This window comes from Haemaphysalis longicornis, unplaced genomic scaffold (assembly GCF_048455015.1).
Source record: "Haemaphysalis longicornis isolate Haplotype H1 unplaced genomic scaffold, Haemaphysalis longicornis Haplotype H1 scaffold_1, whole genome shotgun sequence".
NCBI lineage: Eukaryota > Metazoa > Arthropoda > Arachnida > Ixodida > Ixodidae > Haemaphysalis > Haemaphysalis longicornis.
In genome coordinates this window covers 405,882,486-405,906,983 of record NW_027526203.1, presented here as the reverse complement: position 1 = coordinate 405,906,983, position 24,498 = coordinate 405,882,486, and the positions used below count along the sequence as shown (strand labels likewise).

Sequence of the window (24,498 nt, the reverse complement as noted above, 5' to 3'; positions counted from 1 at the left end):
ATAAATAAATAAATAAATAAATAAATAAATAAATAAATAAATAAATAAATAAATAAATAAATAAATAAATAAATAAATAAATAAATAAATAAATAAATAAATAAATAAATAAATAAATAAATAAATAAATAAATAAATAAATAAATAAATAAATAAATAAATAAATAAATAAATAAATAAATAAATAAATAAATAAATAAATAAATAAATAAATAAATAAATAAATAAATAAATAAATAAATAAATAAATAAATAAATAAATAAATAAATAAATAAATAAATAAATAAATAAATAAATAAATAAATAAATAAATAAATAAATAAATAAATAAATAAATAAATAAATAAATAAATAAATAAATAAATAAATAAATAAATAAATAAATAAATAAATAAATAAATAAATAAATAAATAAATAAATAAATAAATAAATAAATAAATAAATAAATAAATAAATAAATAAATAAATAAATAAATAAATAAATAAATAAATAAATAAATAAATAAATAAATAAATAAATAAATAAATAAATAAATAAATAAATAAATAAATAAATAAATAAATAAATAAATAAATAAATAAATAAATAAATAAATAAATAAATAAATAAATAAATAAATAAATAAATAAATAAATAAATAAATAAATAAATAAATAAATAAATAAATAAATAAATAAATAAGACTGCGTACAGTACTGAATCAGTCTGTCGTAACCTATAGTCTTTTACCTGCAGCCGTTTATTAATATCTCTTTCACTTAAAAATAAGGTGGTACTTCAGGCAAAATACAATGAACACCAGCTGAGATTCCACAAAGCTACTTCAATAACCATTTTACTCAACGTTAGCCAATCGCACAATTTAGACGTTTTGCATCACAAGCTGAGGGGGGAAAGTAGCTGGTGAACCGTAACCAGTTCTTCTATTTTTCTCAATATACAGCTCATTTGATAGTCCTCCTCCTTAATGCAGGCAGAGTACTATTCTGACGCGTTAATCTTTTGAGTGGAACGGAGTTGTATGTTGTCTTCATTGTCCCCTTAAAACGGTTACGGAGTGCCGACATGCGTCCAACGTCAGCAAACATAATATTGCCACAAAATTGCCGAAAAAAAACACAGAACCTTTTAAGTTAGCTAAAATGAAAAAGGTACAATATCCGTGCCTCCATAAGGCTCTGCGCTTGACAATTTTTTGCAGATTACTTCGCCCAAATAAACGTTCTTTTTTCAGGGATCTTTTTCTACAGAGATATAGTTTCCCAAACTTGGTCACTCGTGGTTCTGCTGTGACGCTATTGCGTCACTAATTACCCATTACCTTTTGATTCAGCTGTCAACTACTTATACGAGCTAAATGTCCATTGTAATGGGCCGTCTTGCTCCGTTATTTTGCCAGGTATCCCAATGAGGCAGGTAAAGGAATGTCGCGTAGAAGACGCCCTTCGCCGTTACTTTACGTGCGGTTCAAACTTCTTGTGGAAGATGGTCGTATGGAAAAGACACTTCGCCAAGCACCAGCACATTAACAACCTCTCTACAAACCAGACGGAACCACCAACTCCGTCTATGAAAGCGGTCGCGAGGATGGCATCTGAAAACGAGGAAGTGTGCAGGTTAGTTGGATATCTTTGTGCGTGTGCGTGGGAGTGCGCGCGCGTGTGTGTGTGGGTGTGTGTGCGTCTGTGAGTAGGTGTGTGCGTGTGTGCGTTTGCGTGTGTGTCTGTGTGCGAGTGCGTGTGCGTGTGCGTGTGTGTGTGTGTGCGTGTGTGTGTGTTGCGTGTGCGTGTGAATGTGGTGCGTGTGCGTGTGCGTACGTGTATGTGTGTGTGTGTGTGTGCGTGTGTGTGTGCGTGCATGTGTGCGTGTGTGTGTGCCTGTGTGCGTGTCCGCGCGTGTGCGTGCGTGTGTGTGCGTACGCGTGTGTGCGTGTGTGTGCGTGCATGTGTGTGTCGTAATCTATCTTTAACACGTGCCTATATTTGCAAGTTTATCCGATACGAAAGCAAGCGTTAACCTTTTCTTTTTCTACCTCGCCAGGGCAATCAAGGAACTTCAAGAGTGCACAAATGAGATCATAACGAGCGGCGACTGCAAAAACCTCGGCGGCCTCTCCACAAAAATGGTCGTTATGCAGGAAATGCTTATTGGGGATTCGAGCAGGTCGGCCTGCCAGTTCATGCCAAAGACAAAACAAGGGATCTATCCGGCGTACAGCAAACGTAAGCAAGGAAGAGATTTTCTGGTGGTAAAAGCGCACGCGAAGAACGACATGTGATTTTAATCAGTGCAATGTGATCTCGTAAAATAAACATTGGGCTAATTTAAACCAAGCTAAACGCTTAGAGGCGAAGTTCCTTAACGGAACCCATTTTTAAGGGTTAACCCAAGTTCATAAACACCGTCTTTGCAGCCTAAACAACCATTCCAGATTAACTGCACGGATTGCATACGCACACTAAAATGACTAGTAATACTGATTAAACGAGACCTAAGTTTGCTCACCCTAAAATTTCTTGCACAAAAAAGTGTAAAAGGGTGGAAAGCTGGGCGAGTTGGTAAGGTCACATCTGAAACAGCGCAACACGGACGAGGACGGAAGAAGTAGACAGCACTCGTCTAGTCTACTTCTTCCGTCCTCGTCCATGTTGCGCTGTTTCTGCAGAAGAAAAAAGTGTTTTTTTTTTTAGAATAGGGCCAAAAAACCGGGTATAAAAAAAGGGCAGAGGAGAGTCTGCCCTGCCTACCACAAAAGGTCACTTACAAGTGGTCTTTCCTGTAGAGCAGTGGTTCTCAGCCATTAGCGAGCCAAGAACCCCTTTTGGGTTTGCGAAAGTGATGGGGGATACCACCATGAAATGTGTTGATCGGTACCATAATGTCAAACAATTCGCGCTTGTAACTTGCGTGGCCCACACCATTATTCAATGGCCGCCTTTTGTGTCTGAATTTCATTACGATGCGTGTCATAATGTTATACTATTTGCTCTTGAATAGCCTTCTGAACACCGATGTCCTGCCTTTTCTCTGTATGTTAATGTTAAACAATTTGTCCTTGAATAGTCTTCTAAACACCCATATGCTGCCTTTTCTGTCTGTCTTTTTTTTTTTTTTTTCACTTTCATAGCTGGCGTGTTGTGCAAAAAGCAGATGTTTAAATATATGTGCAACACCGAGGAACTAAACGTATATGTCATGCGGCGAAGCCACCTTTTTGCATTGTCAGCAAGTTGTGGCAAAATGTAAGAAAGAATGGCGGGAAGAAAGTTTTGCAGGTGGCTTCGCGGAGCCCTCAAATGCTCTCGCGGGCCCCCTGGGGCCCGCGGACCCTTGTTTGAGAGCCACTACTGTAGAGAGTCCCCTTTACTACGATAGACAGGAAGGTGGCGCTACAGTGAATTGCGATAATGGGAGTGGTCAGAAATTCGCAGACTTCTACTGGCCGCAGCGCCCTTATAGAGAGACTTGCGTAGGCGTTAGTACCACATCCCCCTCCTAGCTTTATTGCTAAGTTCCATCCGTGAGTCACGTTGACCGCATACGGTCGACGAGAGAACTAGCACAAAAAAATTACACCATGTTCCCGTGGGGAACCCTGATGAGAATGCGAAGCATCGTGGCGGTTTCGTGTGGTTCCATTGTGTTGCCGTTATGTTGAGTGATCTGGTTTTTACTAGCGCCAGAGGGAATTCCGCGTCCGGGTCCACGCCGGTGGCAAAGGCACGCAAGTGCTGTTGTGTTACGGCGAGTAGGCGGTGGTTCTCCAGGCCCCGAAACTCGTCCATCATGTTCTTGTCGATGTTGTCTCTGTGGTAGAATCGGTAGTCTCCGTCAGCTTTGGTGAGGTAAAGGTTGTTGACATTGGTGCACCGGCTGAGAGCAATGTACACGCCTTCCTCTTCGCAGCTTTGTCTTCTCGTTCTTCTTCTTCTTCGGCGGTTCCCCTACGGGAAGATGACGAGGGTGGTTGAACGCGAACCTATCTCGTGATGGATTCTTTGGTTGGCCAATCCCTAGGGGCATCCTGCCACAATCAGCATCAGAGGCGCTGCGGACGGGGCTGGTTGAGCTGCAAGGCGCGTGGCGCTTTCCGCCACAGCTTTCCCACGGGAAATTCAGCATCCCCCTCTAAAGTTTTCAGTTCGTCGTTTCCGTTGACGTTCAGCTTCGCGTGCCTTCGTTGTATCAGTAGCTTCTTGACGTAGTTTGAATGAGTCAAGGACATAAGGCGCGTTCGTAGCACTTGCTCCTGTCCCGGATTTGTAGCGTAGTGGGAAGAGCACCGCGTACCTCCCGTTGCGGCCAGAGAGTCGTGGGATCGAAACCGGGCGCCGCTAACTATTTCTTTTTTTATAGTGTAGTATCGCGGAGCTGTGGGTGTAAGGAGGAGAGTTGCGCACGCGCAGTGAGCGTGTGGACGGCGCCGCCATCAACGACGGAGGACCAGGCGAGCCTAAGAAATGCTCCGCATTTAAAAAGGAAGGGAAGGATTAGCCGGCACAAGAAACGTTTCTGCTGTCTGGTCGTTCTCGTCCCTTGTCTTTTCTCTTTGTGCTGAGATTCTTGCCAACATTTTGAGCGCGCCATTTTGCCCGAATTTCATTCGATTGCTTCTTTATCTCGGGATGCAAACCAAGTACCCTTATCTATCGTTTCTAGAGAACCTGCCTCCACCCGGCTGCTCGTACAGGAAGCTCGTGAAACTCTTCGCGTACTGCGTCGTAAACTTCTTCTCGAGTTTTGCCGTGTCCAAGGACCCCAAGCAAGCCTGTATGTGAGTACGCGGGCCTTCACGCACCGATGCACAATCACACACTATTCACGAATTGATACGGCTACGCTAAAATGGGTCCTACCGGCGCGTGCGCCGGGGCCTTGCGCACGGCCAGCTGTCGTGCTGTTGTGAACAAAGGGGCACTATTTCAGCGTAGGATACACAAGCCCGAAAAATCTTGTCCTAAGTAACAAGCAGCTTTTCTTGAAGGAGCTGCGAGTAAATGAGGCCGAGGGTATAGTACAGTGTCGGGGACAGCGAAACTTGTTCGAAAGAAAAGATGAGGAAGCGAAGCTGGCTAACTTGTGCCAAGAGTGCTCGCTTCGTTTTTCTCATTCTTTCAAAAATGGGTCTGTAAGTTTTACTTTATTTTCCCGAGCCTCCAGCGCATCCTATCACTGCATGAGCAAGGCCCCGCGAGCATCGGCGCCCGCTGACCATCATGTTGTTTACGCGAAATAAACTCCGTTTCTGATCTCGAGGGATATGAAGCTCAAAAGAATTTGGCATGCTTACGGAACAGTGGCGTACGCAGAATTTCATTTCGGGGGGGGGGGGGTCAAAAAGAAAAGGTAAGAACATTAAAGGAGGAAAAGGAGAAACACAACACACCAAGAAAAACAAAAAAGGCAAAGGAAAATTGATTAAAATGGATGATGATGATGATGATGATTATGATGATGATGAATGAATCTTTATTTATCAAGCTGGTGCAGATGTTAGGGCACCCGCCCGGTGGGGGGGCTTCCCTATTCTGGGATACCCTGAGCTCGGCTGGCGGTCCAGGCCCTCTTCACCAGTTCACGCTGGATCCCAAGGTCAGGGCTCGTCAGGCGGTTCGCCCACTGCTTGTAGAAGGGGGAGGTTATTGGGGCAAGGCCTGGGGTCTTCTGGCACTCCCAAATCCGGTGGTACAGTGTACCGGGCGTTGGACAGAAATTGCAGGTAGGCGGGTATTGGGTGGGGTAAATCGCATGGAGTAGGCTTCTGTTGGGATACTTATTTGTCTGTAGTCTTCGAAGGGTGGTGGCTTCTGCTCTTGTTAACTGGGAATGCGGTGTCGGGAAGGTTCTTCGGTCTTGACGGTAGTAAATGAGAATGTCAGCATACCTGACAAGCGGTTCTGTTTTGGGGGCCACAAGCGGTGTTTGTCCCTCTATGGTAATGGCGCGGTGTATAAGCGTGCGGGCAGCGGCGTGAGCCGCCTCATTACCTTCGAGAGATTCGTGACCAGGTATCCAGATGAGCCGCGTTTCAGGTATGTGGGCAGTATTCTTAAGAATTTGAAGTGCCGTTTTGCTGATGAAAAAAAAAAAACCATCGGGCTTATACCGTGCGCGATGTAGCTTTCTGATTCTTTTGTTACTTTTTCCCCGTGAAATTACAAAATCATTGATCGTCACGGTGAGAGTATGTATAGCAGCTTCCTATGGTTGGTGCGTAGCTTGCGACACGACAATGTTTATCGGATCCCTCTAGCCCTGCGAGATTGCATCCGAGTGGCCCCAATCCCTCGAAATATGCGCGCCAACTACCACATTGGCCGCCGGACTTCTCGGGCTCGAGCCCTTACTGCGCGATACGGGAACGACCCCCGCGCCCTGTACACCGATGCTACCCCCTACCCTGCACAAGCCGGCCACGTAGCCTGTGTAGTGACACATATTGGCCAATGCATCAATGCCGCTACTACTACAGCAACCTCAATCAATGTCGCTGAAGAAATAGCCATTGCCCTGGCCGCCACTTCCCGCTCTCAACCAGTTACTCTCCTCACCGATTCACAGACAGCCTGCCGAAACTACCAGATTGGCCGAATTTCGTTATCAGCCCTACTCATCCTTCAAAACTGCTCGACAACCCCCGATATCTGCATCGTCTGGGCTCCCGGACACGCCGCCATCCCCGGCGATGACGCGGCTCATGCCGCGGCTCGCGATTTGATACACCGAGCCATTGCCGACGGTGGCCAATGTCTACCCCCACAAGATAAAACCCCACCCACTGAGCGGCTACACAGGGATTCTCTCCCATTACAAGCAAACTCGCCGCAGCCTCCCACCACCACACTGGCGCCTCTCCAGAGAGGAAGCCATAACTTGGCGGCGTCTCCAGACAAACACCTACCCACATCCCACCCGCCTCCACCTCCTCTTCCCCACCGAACAACCTTCCCTCTGCGCTTACTGTCCCCAGCCTGGCACCGCCTACCACATCATATGGGAGTGCCAACGACTTGCCCCCCCTTTCCAACCTAACCTTCGAGCAGTGGAGGGCTTCCCTGGCCAGCCCGGACCCGGATATCTAGCTTAAAGGAGCCATGAAGAGAAAACAAAAGTTTGTTTTATTCGAAAGATTAGGTGCTTCATAGTACCCCAAGCGCTTTCCCGGAAGCAAATGATGCTTTATTCACTGAGAAATAAGGCAATTTAAGCCAAAATTTTAAATCTCCCGCTAAAATTGAACATTCCGTGACGTGTACAATGGCGTCATAGAGCCGGTCCATGAAACAGATACTTAGTATGTCGACTCCATATAGCACCCACACGCGGGAGTCGATCGAGACGGCGGCCATTTTAAAAATACTAGTAAAACCTAGTGCACCCGCAGCCCTACTCATGGAATCGCCTGATCCGGAGAACAAAACTCTCGCCGAGGAGCTCGGGCTTGCATTTAACAACCTCACACCACAAAAACGCTCAATGCTTCTAAGTGCACGAGCGGCAAGAGTTGTGGGATACGCGGTGGACGGGAAAGCGACCATTCCGCGATAGCCACAACAGACGAACGCCCAGCCGTCGGCACCGCTGCCTCGTCAGCCCCGTCGCGACGGACGAATATAGACTGGTACGTATGTGCCGTATTTTGATTACGGTTAATAATAGTTCAATTTCAGTAGCAGTATCACTTATGCCAGTTGGCCGGTGTCGTGTATGGAAAGCCGTTCACGCGAGCTCTCTGCTTCGACCAGAAAGATACGAGCGTCAATGCGCGGTGTTTACAGCATTTTTTTCCTCAAGGTCAGAGCGATTTGACGAAGTCGGCGACGAGCGCCAGCATGTCCCAGGAGTGAGCTAACGTAAGGGTCCCTGCCGTAACTGAACAAACTGAAGTTTTCAGTGGTTGTAAACTGGAAACGAGCTCGTAACGACAGCAGCAAGCCAACACCATTCGAAACTTACGCGACGACTGGCACTATCTCATCGCTTCTTGCTGTTCCTTACTCCCCTCGTTTCTATTTTTACCTTTGCTGGTTGGCGATATGACGGCCAACCTCCTGTGAAGGGATTACGATACGAAGCAAGGTCGCGGCTGTGCTTGCTGGAACGGTTCGTTGGCCCCGAAGAGCCTCGAACCCGAAAATTCGTCTGCGCGACGGCGAGATGTCGAGATCGGCCGGCGCGCTAGTTTCGTACGCATTGGCGCACACGCTTGCGAGTTCGTTCGGAACTTCAACCGTTTACTCCACCGTTCTTTGTCATAAAAAGAATGTGCAGTATGTTTCACGGGCATTTAGCTCGCTATGCAAGCTGTAAGCCCTGCCTAACATGCGTTTGCTTTTGCCGGCCTCCGCCAATCGCAGAGCATTCCCAAGTGACATCACGGGTTCTGTTGCGGAAAATGAGCTGGTGGGTCACATGGTCATTTCCTTTTTTCCTAATTATGTAGCTTATTTGAGCGAAGTTTGCGTTATAAGTGGTGTCGTTATGGTTCTAACGAGGCAATCTTTCGAATGAACCAAACTTGTGTTTTCTCTTCATGGCTCCTTTAAATTGGTGACCCGAGCACGGACGGCCAGCCGAATTCAAGGCATCCCGTACTAAGGACGCCTTCCACTGAACGAGGCCCGCACATCAGCCTCTGCTGGAGAAATTAAAATATTTTTTTCTCTCTCTCTCTCTCTCTCTCTCTCTCTCTCTCTTATCGGTAGTGATCACTTAATAATAGTAGACGCTAGTGGCCTTATCCCCCCCCCAGCAATCGAAAACTTCAGAGGGGGGGGGGGGGGGGGCGGCCCCTTCGGTCCCCTCCAAGCGTACGCCAAGTGTTCCGAAATATTGGCAACGGTGCGCACAAGCTCAGCCAAATCACTGCATTTTAAATAATTCGATTAAGTCCCCAAGGTCCCCTGGGGATCAGCGCTTCCTATCGCATCCTCGCCGGACGTGAATGTTCGCAACTGAAAGTTTACGCTCCTCCCGCCGTGATCAAGCCGCATTGGGCGACGTATCGCAGGTGTTCCTGCTTTTCGAAACAGCTACCTCTTCTTTCTGTGAGACAAAAAAATAGTGCAAACGTTATTCTTAGTGGTATACTTTTCTTAAAAGAAGCCAATCTGTCGCCAGAAAATAATGCCAACTACCGTAATTACCGCCAATCCTGACAACGTGTGTTTTTGACGCCAAGTCGAAGGCTATTAACTGAATTGGGGTTCGAAAAGTGCCGCCATAAAACCGCGGCAAAAAAAAAAAAAAAAAAAAAAACAAAAATACTGCGGGAAGGTGGATAGGGGTTTTCTCCCGGGTGAGGTTCTCCGATACATTGGAGCTCTCCAAAACATACATTGGAGCGGAGTTCTCTAATGTATGCTTTGAATGCAGAATAGACAATGGCAGGGAGTGAGAGCTAAATATATATTACATCTATCCCGAGATTTTTGCGTGCCAACACACCGGAGGGTTGAAGAGCGATAGCATTTCGACCGTAAATTACGCTAAGTATAACTCCCCCCGTAAGTGCGCAAAGTACATGCTCTAAGTTGTAACATCCCAAGATGGCGTTATCGACAACGGGGCAAGAAGTGGCTAATTGCGCAACGAGCTCGCCCAATAAAATGCTTTCTATTTCTCGGCATGCGGTGTGAAAAACCAGATTTTTTTTTTTTTGTAGCTTCCATCAAAAGATTTCGCGACAAAAATCAACTGTTAGCTCCACCTTGTTATATGTGTTAGGTTGAATAATGCAAGCTTCGTTCAGGTTCATCGTATGTACTGTATACATTGTGCTGAAACATTTTTCTTGGGGGGATTTTTTTGTGCGCAGATACAAAAGCTTATCTGGTGTATCTGGGTGCGTTAATAAACTCTTGATTGATTGATTTATTGATTTATTGATTTATTGATTGATTGATTGATTGATTGATTGATTGATTGATTGATTGATTGATTGATTGATTGATTGATTGATTGATTGATTGATTGATTGATTGATTGGTGAAGCCTGAGTCATGGTCGTTCCGTTATGTTGCGCACAGGTTCCTGAGCCGGCATGACTCCTGCGTAAAGCAGGCCCGCATGTCCACCAACTGCAGCATGAAGGTGAAAGAGCTGGACGACTTCGTGTACCTCACCAGCGTGGTTCAGGACAAATACTCCGCTCAGTGCACAAAGGAAGGCGAGCCTCCTTTGATTACCTTGTCGCCGATTTACGTGTGCACTCGCGAAAGCTGCGTCAGTACAGGCGCATTGTGACATAATAGGCTAGTTGATTAAACCAGTATCGCTCGTGGGGCTTTCATAAAAGTGGACACTCTTTTAGCAGTTTTATCACCTGGTGTGTTTAATAGCCTGTCCATTTAACACGGCAAAAAAATTAGCGCTCAAATTTAAGCTTTTCAGAGAGGGAATTTGATCTGTCACCATAGCAAAATCACACGTGACAAAAATTGATTCTAAGCGATAACCTTGTACAGCGTTCTATTAGATTATTGTGCCCGCTTTGCACCTCGGGTACCAGCTCAACGCAGCACTGGTAAAACAGCGCATGCGCAAAACGCTCAGGATGATTGTAGGCATAAAGTGTTTTGTTTTATCGATTAGCCCATGCGGGGCTTAAAACCTCGTTGTCCGCGTACTTCGTCTTGCTTTGATGTCCGTCGGTTTGACGTTCTTGCCCTTAGCGCTTAATGCATTCTTGTCCTTCAAGAATAATATTGTCCTTAATGCGACGATAACCGCAACAATATCACCTATAGGAACACAATTCCGTAAGGCGGCGGCCCTTGCCAACGAACGTTTCTGAATAAATGCTTCCAAAGTTTTTGTTCTTGTGCCCCTATACGGTCTATAATGAAAGTCTGGCTAACGATTTTATTACAAGTAGAGTGCGCAGATATAGGAGAGACATGCACAAGGCGTGCAAAAAAAAAAAAAGATTGGGAAGGACCATGTTCTTGATGTTCAAATTCAAAATAACTGAGAGGAAACGGATTTAAGCGAGTTGGTACTGCAAATTACTGTAGAACTTGCGCTAAATAATTTGTGAAACGGGAACGCCGACGCTGAGCTGAGCAGAACTAATTTATTGTCGATTCTATCAAAGTACACAAATAAACAGTAGTGAATTGGGTAGCTGGTCAAGTGGTACAGACTTGTGCAGCGCGTCGGGCGAGAGATTATACTTTTGGAATTACCTTTATGGCGATGAAGTACCACGTTCGCTCGTTTTTTAAGCATTCTGGCTTTTAGCCTTTGTTTAGCCCGATCATTTCTGTTCGTACGCGATGTGCTGTATCTCGACAGCATAAATAGGCCAGCTCTGTAAATACATGGCTTAATTACGACGCTGGGTCGCCCTGTTTCCTACGACCTTGCCCGTTTCGCCGGTATCGCTGCAATAAAACCATGAATAGAAAGAAAACAAATTGGAGCCAAGGAAATCCAAAGGGAACCAGAGTAAGAAGCAAGCAAGCAAGCAAAGCAAGCACAATAACAAAGTTTGTGTATTGCGCCCAGGGTCCCGCTTTGGGAACTCTGCTGTCCTGTAAGACAGCTGACGCTAAGCAAAGGGGAAGGCGCGTTAATAGAGAATTTTAGTATAGCGCAAAGCACCACTTTAGCGCACCCATAGCATTATCATGCACGCTAACCGTCGCGTAACGAGGCGCTATTCGTTTGCGGTTGCGGCCCGCAAACGTTAACGCCACAGCTAAAACGCTATAATAAACTCTCTAATAAGCACCTCAGCGTTTGTATTTATGCATGCGGGCGCCCAGTGTACGGCTCCCAGAAAGTTAGCGCAGCTCTTTTTTTAACACGAAAATACTTTATTCCCGGATGCACCAAGATTTCACTCACGTCATATCCGTCACGGAAATGATGCCAGTATACCTTTGCCGAAGCGGCCCGGCAGCAGGAAGTCGCTCACCAAGCACACCCACAAGACAGCCGCCGACCCGCAAATCATGCTCAGCTGCAGATTTCGCTGCACATTTCACTTTCGCGTTTTTCCGATTCCTATGACAGAGGAATCAACCACAGTTTTTTCAAAGTGTACATACACGCCTAGGTTGGAGGACAGTGAAATTACTCAGAGAAACGAGAGAAATGGTTAGAGAGAAAATTGGAACGTTCATTGCGCTACAAGGAACTGCGGACACGCCTATCAGCTCGCGTTCTGTAACTTTACTGTTGAGGACGGGTTTTGGGGAGCGGACGGGGATGTTTAATGTGACCGAATAATCAATCAGACTACAAACTTTCGAAAGAGCACGGACACATTACTGAACATTTCCAGGAAAACGTACGAATTGTCAAGCATTCCGAAAAATAGACGTCTGAAAAATAGGTGGGCGACCGCAAAAGCTAAGTGCATACTGTGTACGTTTCGTTATATCCGGCACTGAGAACAGCTAGAGACGTGACTGTTAATGCAGGGAGAAAAGGGGCTTTAGCGCTTGAAGTTTGCGTGACTTTTGTTTAATCTTCTTATCTGTAGTTTGATTTTTTTACGTCCTGCTTCCACACGCCAGGTCCAGCAACATACTTTCAGTGGTGGAGCCGGCAATAAATCCGTTGCAGTGCATGCAGCGTCCCTCCCTGTCGTTTGTTTTTGTCACCTTCTCTGTTTACATAACGAACATTTTGGCGTAGATTTCATTGATACAGCACTGTTATCTATCAGCACACGTGCTGGGCGCTGCCATGAGAGATAGCATTGATTCCAAAAGAGCCTTTTGCAGCTGCTGGGAAGGGAGGGGGGGGGGGTGAATGGGGCACTATTGCAGCGTGCTGTGGTGTATAACATCTTTAGTATCCCGGTTGGCACTGGCCCACCTGCAATTCAAATACCGGAGGCAGTAATTTAACGTCACACGTTGTGAGCACCAAAAGCTCTTCGAACGCGACAAATTTGTTCAATAATACAAGCTCAGAGTAAGCAAAATGGACATATTTTACTCGCACTGAATATGTCCGCTTTGTGACTTACAGGTTTTGATTTCGTTTTCAAATGTATCGTGACTCTTGGTACGTGCGTGGTTGTACACTGTTAATCCGCCGCACGTACAGAGCATTTGAGGAGTCCTGCAGCCGAACATGAAATCACGGTTTGAATTCCAATTTCAAATGCTGAATTTATATTCATTTTGGCGCAATGGTTTCTGATCATTTGTGCGTTCTTATTTCAGTGCAGTAAAAAGTGCGCTAGTGCTCCAGAATAGCTTGCTGCTAAGTTTTATACTGCTTACCCTTGGCGAACAGAAAACGCCGTGAGCCTGCATAGCCGGCGTATGAGCTGCAGGGGGAGTTCAAAAGCAGCGCAAGGGTATGACTAACGCGACATCAGCGTTGCTCCAAATCTGTAGCGGCAACAAACTACTAATGTATACATTGCACTCCGTCAGCTCCTAACTTATTCACCCCCTGAGTACTGGGTCATTGGTCTAGCTACTTTATCGCCTGTAATTAGCAACAGACTACCGTTAATACGGCAGAGGCTTCCTTACTTGATAGAAAAGTTGTGTCAAGAAAGCTGCCTCTGCTTCTTCTCGTGTGAGACAGAACGTTTCGTTGCTCTTCAGAGATGCTGCAAGAGGAGCAAGCGACAGCTCTTAAAAGCTACGGCCTTTTTGAGAAAGCCTTCTGCGAAAACAGCCTGGTTTTTATTCTTCCAGATCAAGCAGAAAGAAAAACTCAACCATGGTAAAAGACAAAGAGAGCTAGTGTCGGAATCCCAGTCCGTGTTTCGCGCGCGGCGAAATAGGTCTGCCATTGTGTCGGCTACATACCTACAATATGCATGTGCCTAATGAGTTTGGTGCAAATGCACGCATTTGACGAGGAGCTCAGAGGATTCAGGCGATCCGAAGCGATGTAGCGATTTTGCGAAAAGCTCGCGAGAGTCGATCGGTACAAGGAAAGAATGGACATGCGCAACCGCTCAAGTTATTTATCGCTTTTCCACATATTCCTTAGCGAAGCAAGACGCTGCAGTATTGTATGCATTTTTAACTGTAAAGCGGCCAAGCATAATTTGGGGAAGATGGCTTAGCCCTTTCCTCTATACGCCTCGAGCTTCGCGATCGCTGCGCCGCCTGCCGCCGCTTCTCCGCGGCGTTGACGGGATGTGCGCTGCGTGGCTGATAGGGGCTCGTGCAGTGTTTTGGTTCTGTTTCGCTTCTTTTCGCCTTTCCGCGCCCTAAAAAAACTTGTTATGGTGTCGTCTATAAGCAAACAGTACGTTTAGGTCACTTAAAACGCAGCTGCGTCTTCGTAGAGCATGCGATAGCCTGCAAGAGCTACCCAAGGACGCGGTTCAGCGCGCATCGTCGCCGCTCTTTCGGGCGTCGGCGACGGTAGCAGCATATCACCCCTGTCACCTCCAAATAAGCAAGGCACAAATGGATTTTACTGTCGCCTCGTTAGACCTGATACTGGCACAGTGCACGTGAGAGGTTGGCTCCATTTTGCAGCGTGGACAACAAATGCCGCTTCGTGTCAAAAATATACGTCACAGAAAAATGTTTTTCGGGGACGTGATTAGCCAGTCCCGAACAATAACTTATGCCATTTATAATAATAAGAACCATGCAAAAATATTAAGTATTCCAAGCCTGTACGTCGTTAAATATGTGCCCACACACGCCTTCTAGCAAGAATCAAGGCAATCTAATATGAAACAACAGAAAAATACATGGTGTGCACGTGCGGAAGAAACATAATAGCTCTAACGGCAATGAAAAAAAAAATACGGTGCAGCTTCTGACATGCTAAAGACGTTCTTTAAGCCACGTAGGGCTCACCAGACCAACTATACGCGAAATGCACTGATATTTCGCGAGACATAGGGGGGGGGACGCTGTGTACAAATGCGGGGCGGAATCAAGCAATGAACGTTTTAGTAATCACACACGCAAATCTCACGTTCAGTGTCGTTTTGTTTTTCGACTTCAACGAACAGCTGATCGATCGGCGGACGCATTTTTGGAAGTATACAGGGTAGGCAGTTCACAAGCGATGAAAGGTGTCGTTGGAAGAGTGTGGTACGTGATAAGGCCCTCTGATCTCAGTTTCTCCTTTATTCTGCAGGCTCCTTGTGCATTTGTGACGATATTTCGAAGAAGCGTTTAGTTGCGGACGCCGATTATATTCTAAGCCCGTCTGCGCGCTGCTCGCAGAGGATATATGTAACAGATTAATGTTTGCGGGCGCTCACCTCACGACAAGACGACTACTCTTTGTCTTGTGCTGATCCGTCGTACTTACGTTGAATATTCCCGGAATTAACACACACTTGCTTGTAAATGGTGGTGATCAATATGTGAGGTATATTATTGGCAAAAGTAACTGGTGTGCTGTCAGGTATGAGTGTTCCGCTGAATATTAAGCGCACGAAACTCATTTACATCGTAGTGTATACCCGTGACATGAACATCTGAGGAACCGGTGGTTACGGAGACACTGCTTGTAAATTCAAGGCAGTGTAACTGCAATCAGGTTCATGCGTACGCCGGTTCCGCGACGCTGGCCTGTTACACACACGTGGCGTTTATACAGACCGAATATACCACACTAAGATCGCTTCAGAAACATTTACACTCTCGTAAAGACACCCCATTTGCGAACGGAGTGACTGCTTCACATAAACATGGATTTCCAACGCCCGCAAACGCTAAATCTCAGTCGTGAACATGCCGCAAAAGCAGCGGCGACAGTGGGGAGCAGGACGGAGACTCCCGCGCCTGCTTTCGAAACGGGCCGCTAGGGGGATTTCAGTGGCGCCCCTGCAGGCCGCGCTCGAGGCGTATAGAGTGCTGAAACCGCGTCATGCATGTACGGCTATTTTATGCCGGCGACACAAATGCGAACGCAAATCAGGCGCGCTTAGGAAACTAACCATTACTTTTTTTTTACTCCTACATGACGGACCTATGTCACATAAATCATCCTGACCTGTCGTGAATAGTATTCACAACGCAGTTTTTCAGCGTCGTACAGAATCAAAGCGCATAGTTAGGCCATTGTCGAATAGAAGTGCGGACGTCGTGGAGTTAGAACTTTAGAAGGCATCCTTCAGACCATGGTCACCCCGCATCGGTCACGTGTTTTTTTCTTAGAGCGATTAAAAAGGGTGCTTTCCTGGCAAGTACCGCAAGAAACCTCCTTTGGGCACGAAAGCTAACACGCCAAACCATGGCACGTATGAGCGAGCCTTGGCCAGTGCTCATTACCGTATGTCTTTCCAGCATGAACGCCATTCATACGGCTGGTTTCTAGTTCCTAACTGCTGTGTATAGTGCTTCATGGCTCGCGAAATTCAAAGCACGGAAAATGCGTAGGAACGTGTGAGAGAGGGATACAGCGAGAGTTCCACAACAGCGCAGTTGGCCGCTGCAGGCGTCGTGGGAGGAAAAACAACTAAAAGCGCTACTGGTAATGTTCAAATGACCATAAATGTTTTTTTGTTGTTGTATTTCAGAAAAAGACACGCTGGCGGAGAAAAAAGGTACTCATATATTATTACACATTTAGTAGCTGACATTAACGGCGGTTATTTTGCACGGCGGCTGAGTTCACCCCGGTGAATGAACATATCATTCTATTTTCCTCCATGCCTGCAAACTAAGCCGAAGCTGGAGTCCCAATCTTGTGCAAGAGGAAGACATTGCTCCAGAAATACCTCAAATGCAGCCTCACATTCCAAAATAAGCTGTCCAACAAAGGCGATGAGTGTCGGTGAGTGCGACATGCAGACTGGGCCTTGTAATTATCGCACGACTACTCCCGATTCGCCTTGTCTTCCTTCCCAGTGATTTTCAAGGTTAACGTTGCAACTATATGCGCTTTTAGAGGACAGTAAAATAATGGGGCTCGCACCATGAAAGGTGCACTGACCACTGTCACTGCTTGCAGGCAGCATACATTCCGCTGGCGTCGTAAAGAAATAGTGGCATACATACAGAAAGTACAATTTAACGAAAAACAATGACTTTGATATCGAGACGATGATTTTATTTATAAACACCATCGTCTCGAGATTTCGCCGCACGTTCAAGACTCTCAAAGAGTCAAAGTTAATGCGGACCCCTCCACTACGGCGCGCCTCGTAGCGCAGGCGTAGCTCCTACGCGTAAAACCCCAGAATTTGAATAAACGGGATTTCATGGAACAGAAGAGCACAGACCCACGAAATCCCTCAAGGCTACCAGCAACAACTTATGGACTATTGCACCACAAAAATGTAAATAATACGAAGCTTCACGTTCAGTCGAACCAATATTTAAAAAAAAAGTACAACAGTACGGTTTCAAGAGTCCAGAAAAGGTTTCAGCCCCTACGAACCATTAGGAAAAATGTCAAAGTATAAGAGGTTCATAGCCACTGTACTATATTGCGGTTCTGTCTCATGTTCCTAACCTGTAATATGCGTGATACTTCATAAGAATGACGAAGAGATATATATATATATATATATATATATATATATATATATATATATATATATATATATATATATATATATATATATATATATATATATATATATATATATATATATATATATATATATATATATATATGCCGAACAGTGAGGATGATTTCTTTTTCTTTAGATTTTTTTTTCGTATCCAGTGACACACTAAAGATATGCATCCATTCTTATGTTGAATTCGAAGTGCGCTCTAGATTAAGGTACATTGACGCCAGCGTACTCAACGACTGCTTCTAACAGAAAAAAAAAATCGTCTTTTGTTCTCACTTCTTAGGTCTCTTGCTACATTTTCGCAATGTTTGGTGGAAGCAAGAGAAGACACCGAGTGCACATTCACGGACGACGCCTTCAACTCTATGCTGCATATGCAGACGGAGCTCATGACTGATTCTATAAGGTCACACTGTACACAGCAGTACGGTAAGCAGTGACGCTCACTTAGTCTCCCACGCGTCTAATGAACGTAAACGTAACGGCTACGCTTGGTGACCTAATTAAATGGGCGCTAAAGTTACGCTGAAAAATCCAAGTGGCCTGCAGCGGTAGACTAGAGTGTCGTGAATACAAATATAGAGCTTGCAGCGGCTGCATTTGCTTATTAACGCACAAAATGCCGAAAGCATGAAAACACGCACGTCCCCCTCTATTAACTTTCTCGCGTTACATTTTGTGACATCAGGAATCTTTAATGGTGGAGCGAAAGACTGGTAGAGCTTGCCGAAGAACTTTTCTGAAACAAACACGGAGGCAGGGAAACGCAAAATAAATCAGTGCAGAAAATACTGCTCAGCACATAAGTTTTAAAAAAGCACCAACTTTAGGGTTTCAACGTTACCAAGCAGGTTATTTTACTAAACTGCTGGTAGGATTGTTTCAGCTTGGAATTCGGCCCAATGTTTCGAGTAGGCGTAACTACCGTTAGAAGAATAATGCGAGGGAAAGGGAGACCTGTTGTCTCTTGTTACTCCTTTACACAACAACCAGCGGTGAAACTCTCATATTACTGGCGAAATCGGCCAACGACGTGTCCGGCAGTCAGCCGCCATGATGGGAAACAACGCGAGTAGTTTCTACTGATTCTCCTCGGAACGCAGCGCCTCCTTTTTTTTCGAAACAGTTTGAACTTTGAAAATGATCTCTTTTCACGATGCGTAACGCAACCTTTTGCGTCACGCAAAAAATGCGAGGGAAGTAACAGACCGAAATGAGAGCTTTTGCTATTTGTTTCGAAACAAACAAACCATGGATTGCCGTCGAAAACAAGCCGAAACAGCTTTGAATAGCGTGATCTTTCAGTTACGTGCAGCCTTTAGCGTCCCTCTGAACCGCCTGCCTCCAGACAAACGCGTCGCATATAAAAGGATTTCAGAGAATGCTTGCTCGTAGGCGCTTGCACTAGCATTTCGAAAATGTGTTCAAACAGTTCCTCCAGCTTCTCGCCGAGGCTTCGTTGTGATGGGAAAAGCAACCCATTTTCGCATCCTCAGTTCCCGCAAGAGCCGCCAGTACCGTTGAGGAAACCATGAAAACAACTAACACATTTCTTTTAACTGGAATTATGCTACCGCCGTTGATAAATTCGTGGCCTGCTTCCTCTCCTTTAATGCACTAGGTATTGGGGTGAGCAGCCAAAATAGGCCACCAGTAGGCTGACTCTACGCCAAATGGCGAGGTCCAATATGACCCTGGAAATTAAGTAGCGCTGTCGTTAACTAAACTTAACAAAACTGAATAGGGCGTACGTAGCGCCTGTATAACGGCGCCTTCTTTAGTTGTTCTTGCTTCGAACAATTAACCTCTTCTTCAGCAGAATTATAGGGCTGGAATTGGACAAATTCGGCCTAAATCGAACGCACAATGCTTGTGAGATAATAGGAAGTCGGAGCTAACGCATATTAGGTCGGTCTTTAAGAGAAGCGCCGACATGGAAAGTTTCATCTTTGTTACAAGAAAAAACTCAATAGTACGCGTACTCAGCTGCTCGGGACCTAAGCAGCCGTTGGTAATCCTCGCGGTCACAGTCATGAAATAATTGTTGGTTTCGCGCAAGTTTTTTTTTTTTTTTCGACGACCTGATTTCTTAATTTTCTTCTCCCTAAAACAAAACGGCATGTGAACTCCAACCCCCATGCCCCCAGTCCTGTCTAATTGGCACTTGCCTAATCTGCATATTCGGATCCTTCTGACATTAATGTGGCAAGTGCAGGAAGTTCATAGGATATTGACATATTTTCTTCTGATTCCCTAATCACGTAGCGTAATTAAGCGCAATTTGTGCTAAAATTGGCTTGTTTGTTACTCCGGCCTGAGGGAATGAGGCAAAGCAGTATGTCGTTTTTACGGCTGTTGTAACAGCGCCGCCTGAAATGCGTGGTCCTTCGTGGGCAGTGAGTCTCAGTCAATGTACAAAAATGTACGTTGAGTGAGTTTCGCAATAAACAATGTACGTGTATCGGTGTGTGTTTTATAAAATTTTATCGCGTGAGGCAGGGAGCTGGAATGGCAGTTATACGAGTATCAAAAATATGAGTGGGAAAATCGGGGACACTTAGCTCTGAACCGATCGGAAGGGGAAAATGGTTTTGCTTTGCGTGTATAAATATGGATGTCTAAGCAAGGTTCGGGAGATCATGATAGCGAGCGGGTGAGTAGTGCACGTAAGAGAGAAAATGTGAAATTTCATGGGGTCTCAAACGTCATTTCATGCATAAAAACGCACTGTGGCATGTTAATGCTACCATTCGCGTGTTGTTATGACAGCTTTCTTTCTATTTAAATGCCGCATACGTAAAGCTCATTTATGCACTTGTTTACAAACTATGGGGTGGGGGTGGGGGGCGGGGGAGGTTGTGATAGTAAGGGTTTGCATGTCTACTTGTAATGAAAGCCAAAGAGAAGCCGATGCGAGCCAGCGAAGCACTGGCGAGCGCTTCGAAAATGTCCCTCCCGGCAAAAGATAAACAATGGCGGGTATTTTTCTCCAGAACAGCTGGACTGTCTGTCGACGTATAGTGCGTAAAATAGGACGGCCCAATAAATACTTCCTACACGACGTTACAGAGAAAGCTGCACGTAGGGAGTAGTATGCTGCTGTGCCCAGTAAACACTGTGCGTGGACCTAAAATAGTGTGATAAATTTCCGTAAACTTGACTCGGTTCACTACAGCAACGGAATGCTTTGCGGTGAAGTTCAACTGAAGCAAAGAATATGCCGTTCTCTTTTACTTATTTCCACAGCCGACCTGAATGTCTTGTTAACTTGCGCTCAACCCGACGCACTGAAGAAAATGCTTCTGTGTGGGCTCTCGTATAACAAAGTCATGGAAGATTTGAAGAGACAGGGGGAGTACTACGTCACGTCGACGACCTGCAGGTATGATTTATTAACCAATCACGGCGCACGGCTCACGCCTGAGCCGCGATGAGGGTCCCTTCGCCAACATGTTGGCTTTTCTGTTTCTTTCATTTTCGCCCGACAGATACTTAGCGGAGTATCAGCACTGCATGGTCGACGTCGAGCGAAGCACCGGCTGTACGAAATCTACACTTCACACGCACACATCGGCTATATTAAATTTTTGGACGTGGAACGTGACGCCCCTATGCGAAAGTGCAGCATGTGAGTAAACCGCAACGCGAAGCAAGCTGCAGCGCCAAATTTTACCGACTACATTCGTGCTGCTTTATTTTACAGCCCTCTTGCTTAATGACGTCGATTCCAAGTGTAATTATCCCAAGGCCCTGTCAAAGTCCCTCCAGTGCACCTCAGAATTCCAGGAGTACGCCGAGCAGGCGACCTGGGATACGATGACGTCAGCAGAATCATGCTCGTGAGTACCGCTCTATGTCTACGGATTTTTTTACGCGTACGTGAAAGCGCCTCCGGAAGAAAAAAAAAATAGCGTATTACCTCAAAATTGCATCGCGGCGAAAAAGTGGAACTTGTTAGCTAACGGCGAATCATTTAGGGCGATGTTGATCACATTTGAATAGAAAAGTTCCATTCTAAGTGGCAAAACGTTCACTTTCGTTAAAAAAAATGAAAAGTGAAACATTGTTTTAAAACGTGGTATTTAGCGATTAATCAGCCCCCAGTGCGAAGTTACCGGGGAACGTTACACTTTTCTGGTGGGGAATACGACAGCCACAAAAGCAACAGAGCCCGCATTCGCATGCGAGCATTATGAACAATTGGTACTACATTTGACCGTACTACATTAGCAGACCCAATAACCATGCCGGGGTTGCGTTTCACGTATTTCTGATATTTCTAGTTGATCTTTTTGTTTTTATGAACACAAAACCTTAATGGCCGGACAAAAAGTAAAGTACTAGTATACCTATTCCATGTAGTGCCAACAAGGTCCTTAATCTCCACGCACTGTAAACGGCAACGCTAAAGAAAACCTACTGGAGACAAAACATATACGAAGAGCACCAAATATGAAATACAGACAACCGCATTGAACACAGATAAAATATTGATGGAGGGACAATTGTTGTGATCGGAACGTGCTTCGCTCGTGTGAATGTAGCTGGTCGTCAAACGACTCTTTTATTCACGGTGCTTGAACGTTGCTCGCATGACCTCATCCTTGGCCTTGACTTTTTATCTGAGCCCGCCATCCTCATTGACTGTTCTACCGGTGTCCTTCGCCTCGAGATGCCGATTTTACCAGCTCCCTACGGCGCACCCGACGAGAGGCTTTCCTCCAAACAGCACATTCGCTTGGCACCGAGAGCAATAACTTATGTCCCCCTGTCGTGCAGCTGTCGTACCATGTTAGTATGAAAATGAGGCGTATTTGCGATATTTACACAATTTGCAATGGTTGCATGCAGCAGCGCATAAACGAACTGTTTGCAAGCTGGCCGATCAACTTTATCCTCTTCTTTCTCGAACCGAGCACCGCCCAGTGCCTCTCGTCGTCTTCGTGGTTTGTCTGTATTTGGAGCGCCACGTAACAATATCTTTGACCGGTCAAACACCCGCTGCGGTGGCTCAGTGGCTAAGGCGTTGCGCTGCTGAGCACAAGGTCGCGGGTTCGGTTCCCGACCGTGGCGGCCGCTTTTCTGATGGAGGCGAAAAGCAAAAACGCCCCTGTGTACGAGATTTCGGCGCACGTTAAAGATCCCCAGGTGGTCAAAATTAATCCGGATCCCTCCACTACGGCGCGCCTCATCGCCTGCGTTGCGTCGGCGCGTTAAAACCTTCAATCAATCAATCAATCAATCAATCAATCAATCAATCAATCAATCAATCAATCAATCAATCAATCAATCAATCAATCAATCAATCAATCAATCAATCAATCAATCAATCACTTGACCGGTCAAATGAATTACCAAACCAAAATGACAAGAAAAACAATACCAGCAATATAGAGCAGCAGCACACAATTAATGAAAATAGCGCAGTTCATAATAACAGGTTGAACAATAAAACTAAATATAAGTATATAAGGCAGCTTAAAATAAAAGAAATAAAAACTCGCATATACAGCGAATTTTGGAAACAAGCGATGAATAAATGAGACCTCATATAAGCTGCGCATAAAGACCTCCAAGGTGCTTATGAGGCTGCTTATGTGCTTTGAAGGCGAAAGCCTGGAGATATTCTTTACTGCTGCATCGCATTTGCGTCTCTTTGTCTTTTGGCAGGAATTACTTCGTCGGGCTTCTTTTCTGTCACGCCGTGCTTGCATCTGTTGCTTCGTCTTAAATTACTCGAGCAAGCAGAAGGCTGGCACACGCCGCAGCCTCCGTAGAATCAGGTTTCTGCGGGGCTGGTGTTCTACTCGCGTGCTATTACGCTCAGCTGTCGCGCAGCACGTACTATTTTTTTTTATTATTATTTATTCACACTTCTTTACAGGCTCCTAGGAGCATTGAGTAAGGGGGGGGGGGAGGTAAATACAAAGCTATTTGTAAAAGCATCAGAGCAAAATCAAATGTAGAAGACAATGATGTAACAAAGAGCGAGAGGACATAAATCGCTACGTTCATTAATACAGAGGAGGCAAGCGTATAAACATGCGGTAACACACAAAAACACACATTATACAACTTATGCGGTTCCAAATCACAGTTTTGTGAATTTTCTGGAGTGCGTGTATCAGATTCGTGACGAGCCGGGTGCAGGAGGGAAAAGAAGAATGGTTTATTGCGCGTCGGTTATTTATTCCCATAGCGGGAGAGGGCGGCAAGCGCTCTCCAGATGCGCATGCGCATAAATAACCAGTACAAACGATTTACGCGCATGCAATTTACACCGCATACGATACAGCGCATACATCAACCCCTCAAAGCTCCGGAATCTCCCAAGTGGGCATAGGCTAAGAAAGAAGGTACAACAACGACTGCAACTTTTGTTTTACTGCTCGCAACATGCTGGGATAGCGCAGCCGGTAATGAATCCGGCTGGTACTGTGGACACCCGGATTCAAATTCCACCGGATCACACATGTGTTTTTTAAGCGAAGCTTGAAATACCTGACGTGAACGTCAGATGTGCGAGTGCTAAACTCCATACAGCAAAGCCCGTCTTCAGGTGCCCTGACAATGATGATGATCTGAATTCACGTTCGCAGATTTATGGGTAGGCCATGGGTGATTCGTTCGGCCTAATAACACGAGGTTATGCGGCACGCACTCGTGAGAGGAAAAAAATTATATCCATAAAAGCAACATTAAAAACTAAAAAAAAATTAAATTTAGAAAGTTAATTGAAATTGAGAAAGTTAAAAAATCGGTTATATAAATAGAAGCAACATCAAACAGATGTATTTATAAGGTGCGTTGGGCAAAGCTCAGCCTCAGTTTTCGTTGAGCATTGCGTGTTTACCATCAAGCTTCGCGAATTTTACGTTTTCCTCCAGGAAAGGGACGTTTGGTTTTTAGTTATTTGTTCTTTACAGCAGCTTCCATTTTCTTGACCAGCCAACAGTAACACCGGTACCTTATGGCCCATTAGGGCACTTGAGGTTTTCGCCTTAATAATGCAATGTAAA

General features: G+C 45.3%; 1 protein-coding gene across 1 annotated transcript in view; it reads left to right on the top strand.

The window, feature by feature from the left end:
* LOC144161289 (uncharacterized) overlaps nucleotides 1-24,498 on the top strand; it is a 55,558-nt gene that overhangs the window by 14,599 nt on the left and 16,461 nt on the right. The window contains exons 6-15 of the mRNA XM_077692101.1: nucleotides 1,403-1,619; nucleotides 2,044-2,225; nucleotides 4,663-4,777; nucleotides 10,032-10,171; nucleotides 16,475-16,501; nucleotides 16,623-16,731; nucleotides 17,763-17,908; nucleotides 20,726-20,861; nucleotides 20,968-21,107; nucleotides 21,183-21,318. Coding sequence (XP_077548227.1) covers nucleotides 1,403-1,619; nucleotides 2,044-2,225; nucleotides 4,663-4,777; nucleotides 10,032-10,171; nucleotides 16,475-16,501; nucleotides 16,623-16,731; nucleotides 17,763-17,908; nucleotides 20,726-20,861; nucleotides 20,968-21,107; nucleotides 21,183-21,318 — 1,348 coding nt within the window. The remainder of the gene's footprint in view (nucleotides 1-1,402; nucleotides 1,620-2,043; nucleotides 2,226-4,662; nucleotides 4,778-10,031; nucleotides 10,172-16,474; nucleotides 16,502-16,622; nucleotides 16,732-17,762; nucleotides 17,909-20,725; nucleotides 20,862-20,967; nucleotides 21,108-21,182; nucleotides 21,319-24,498) is intronic.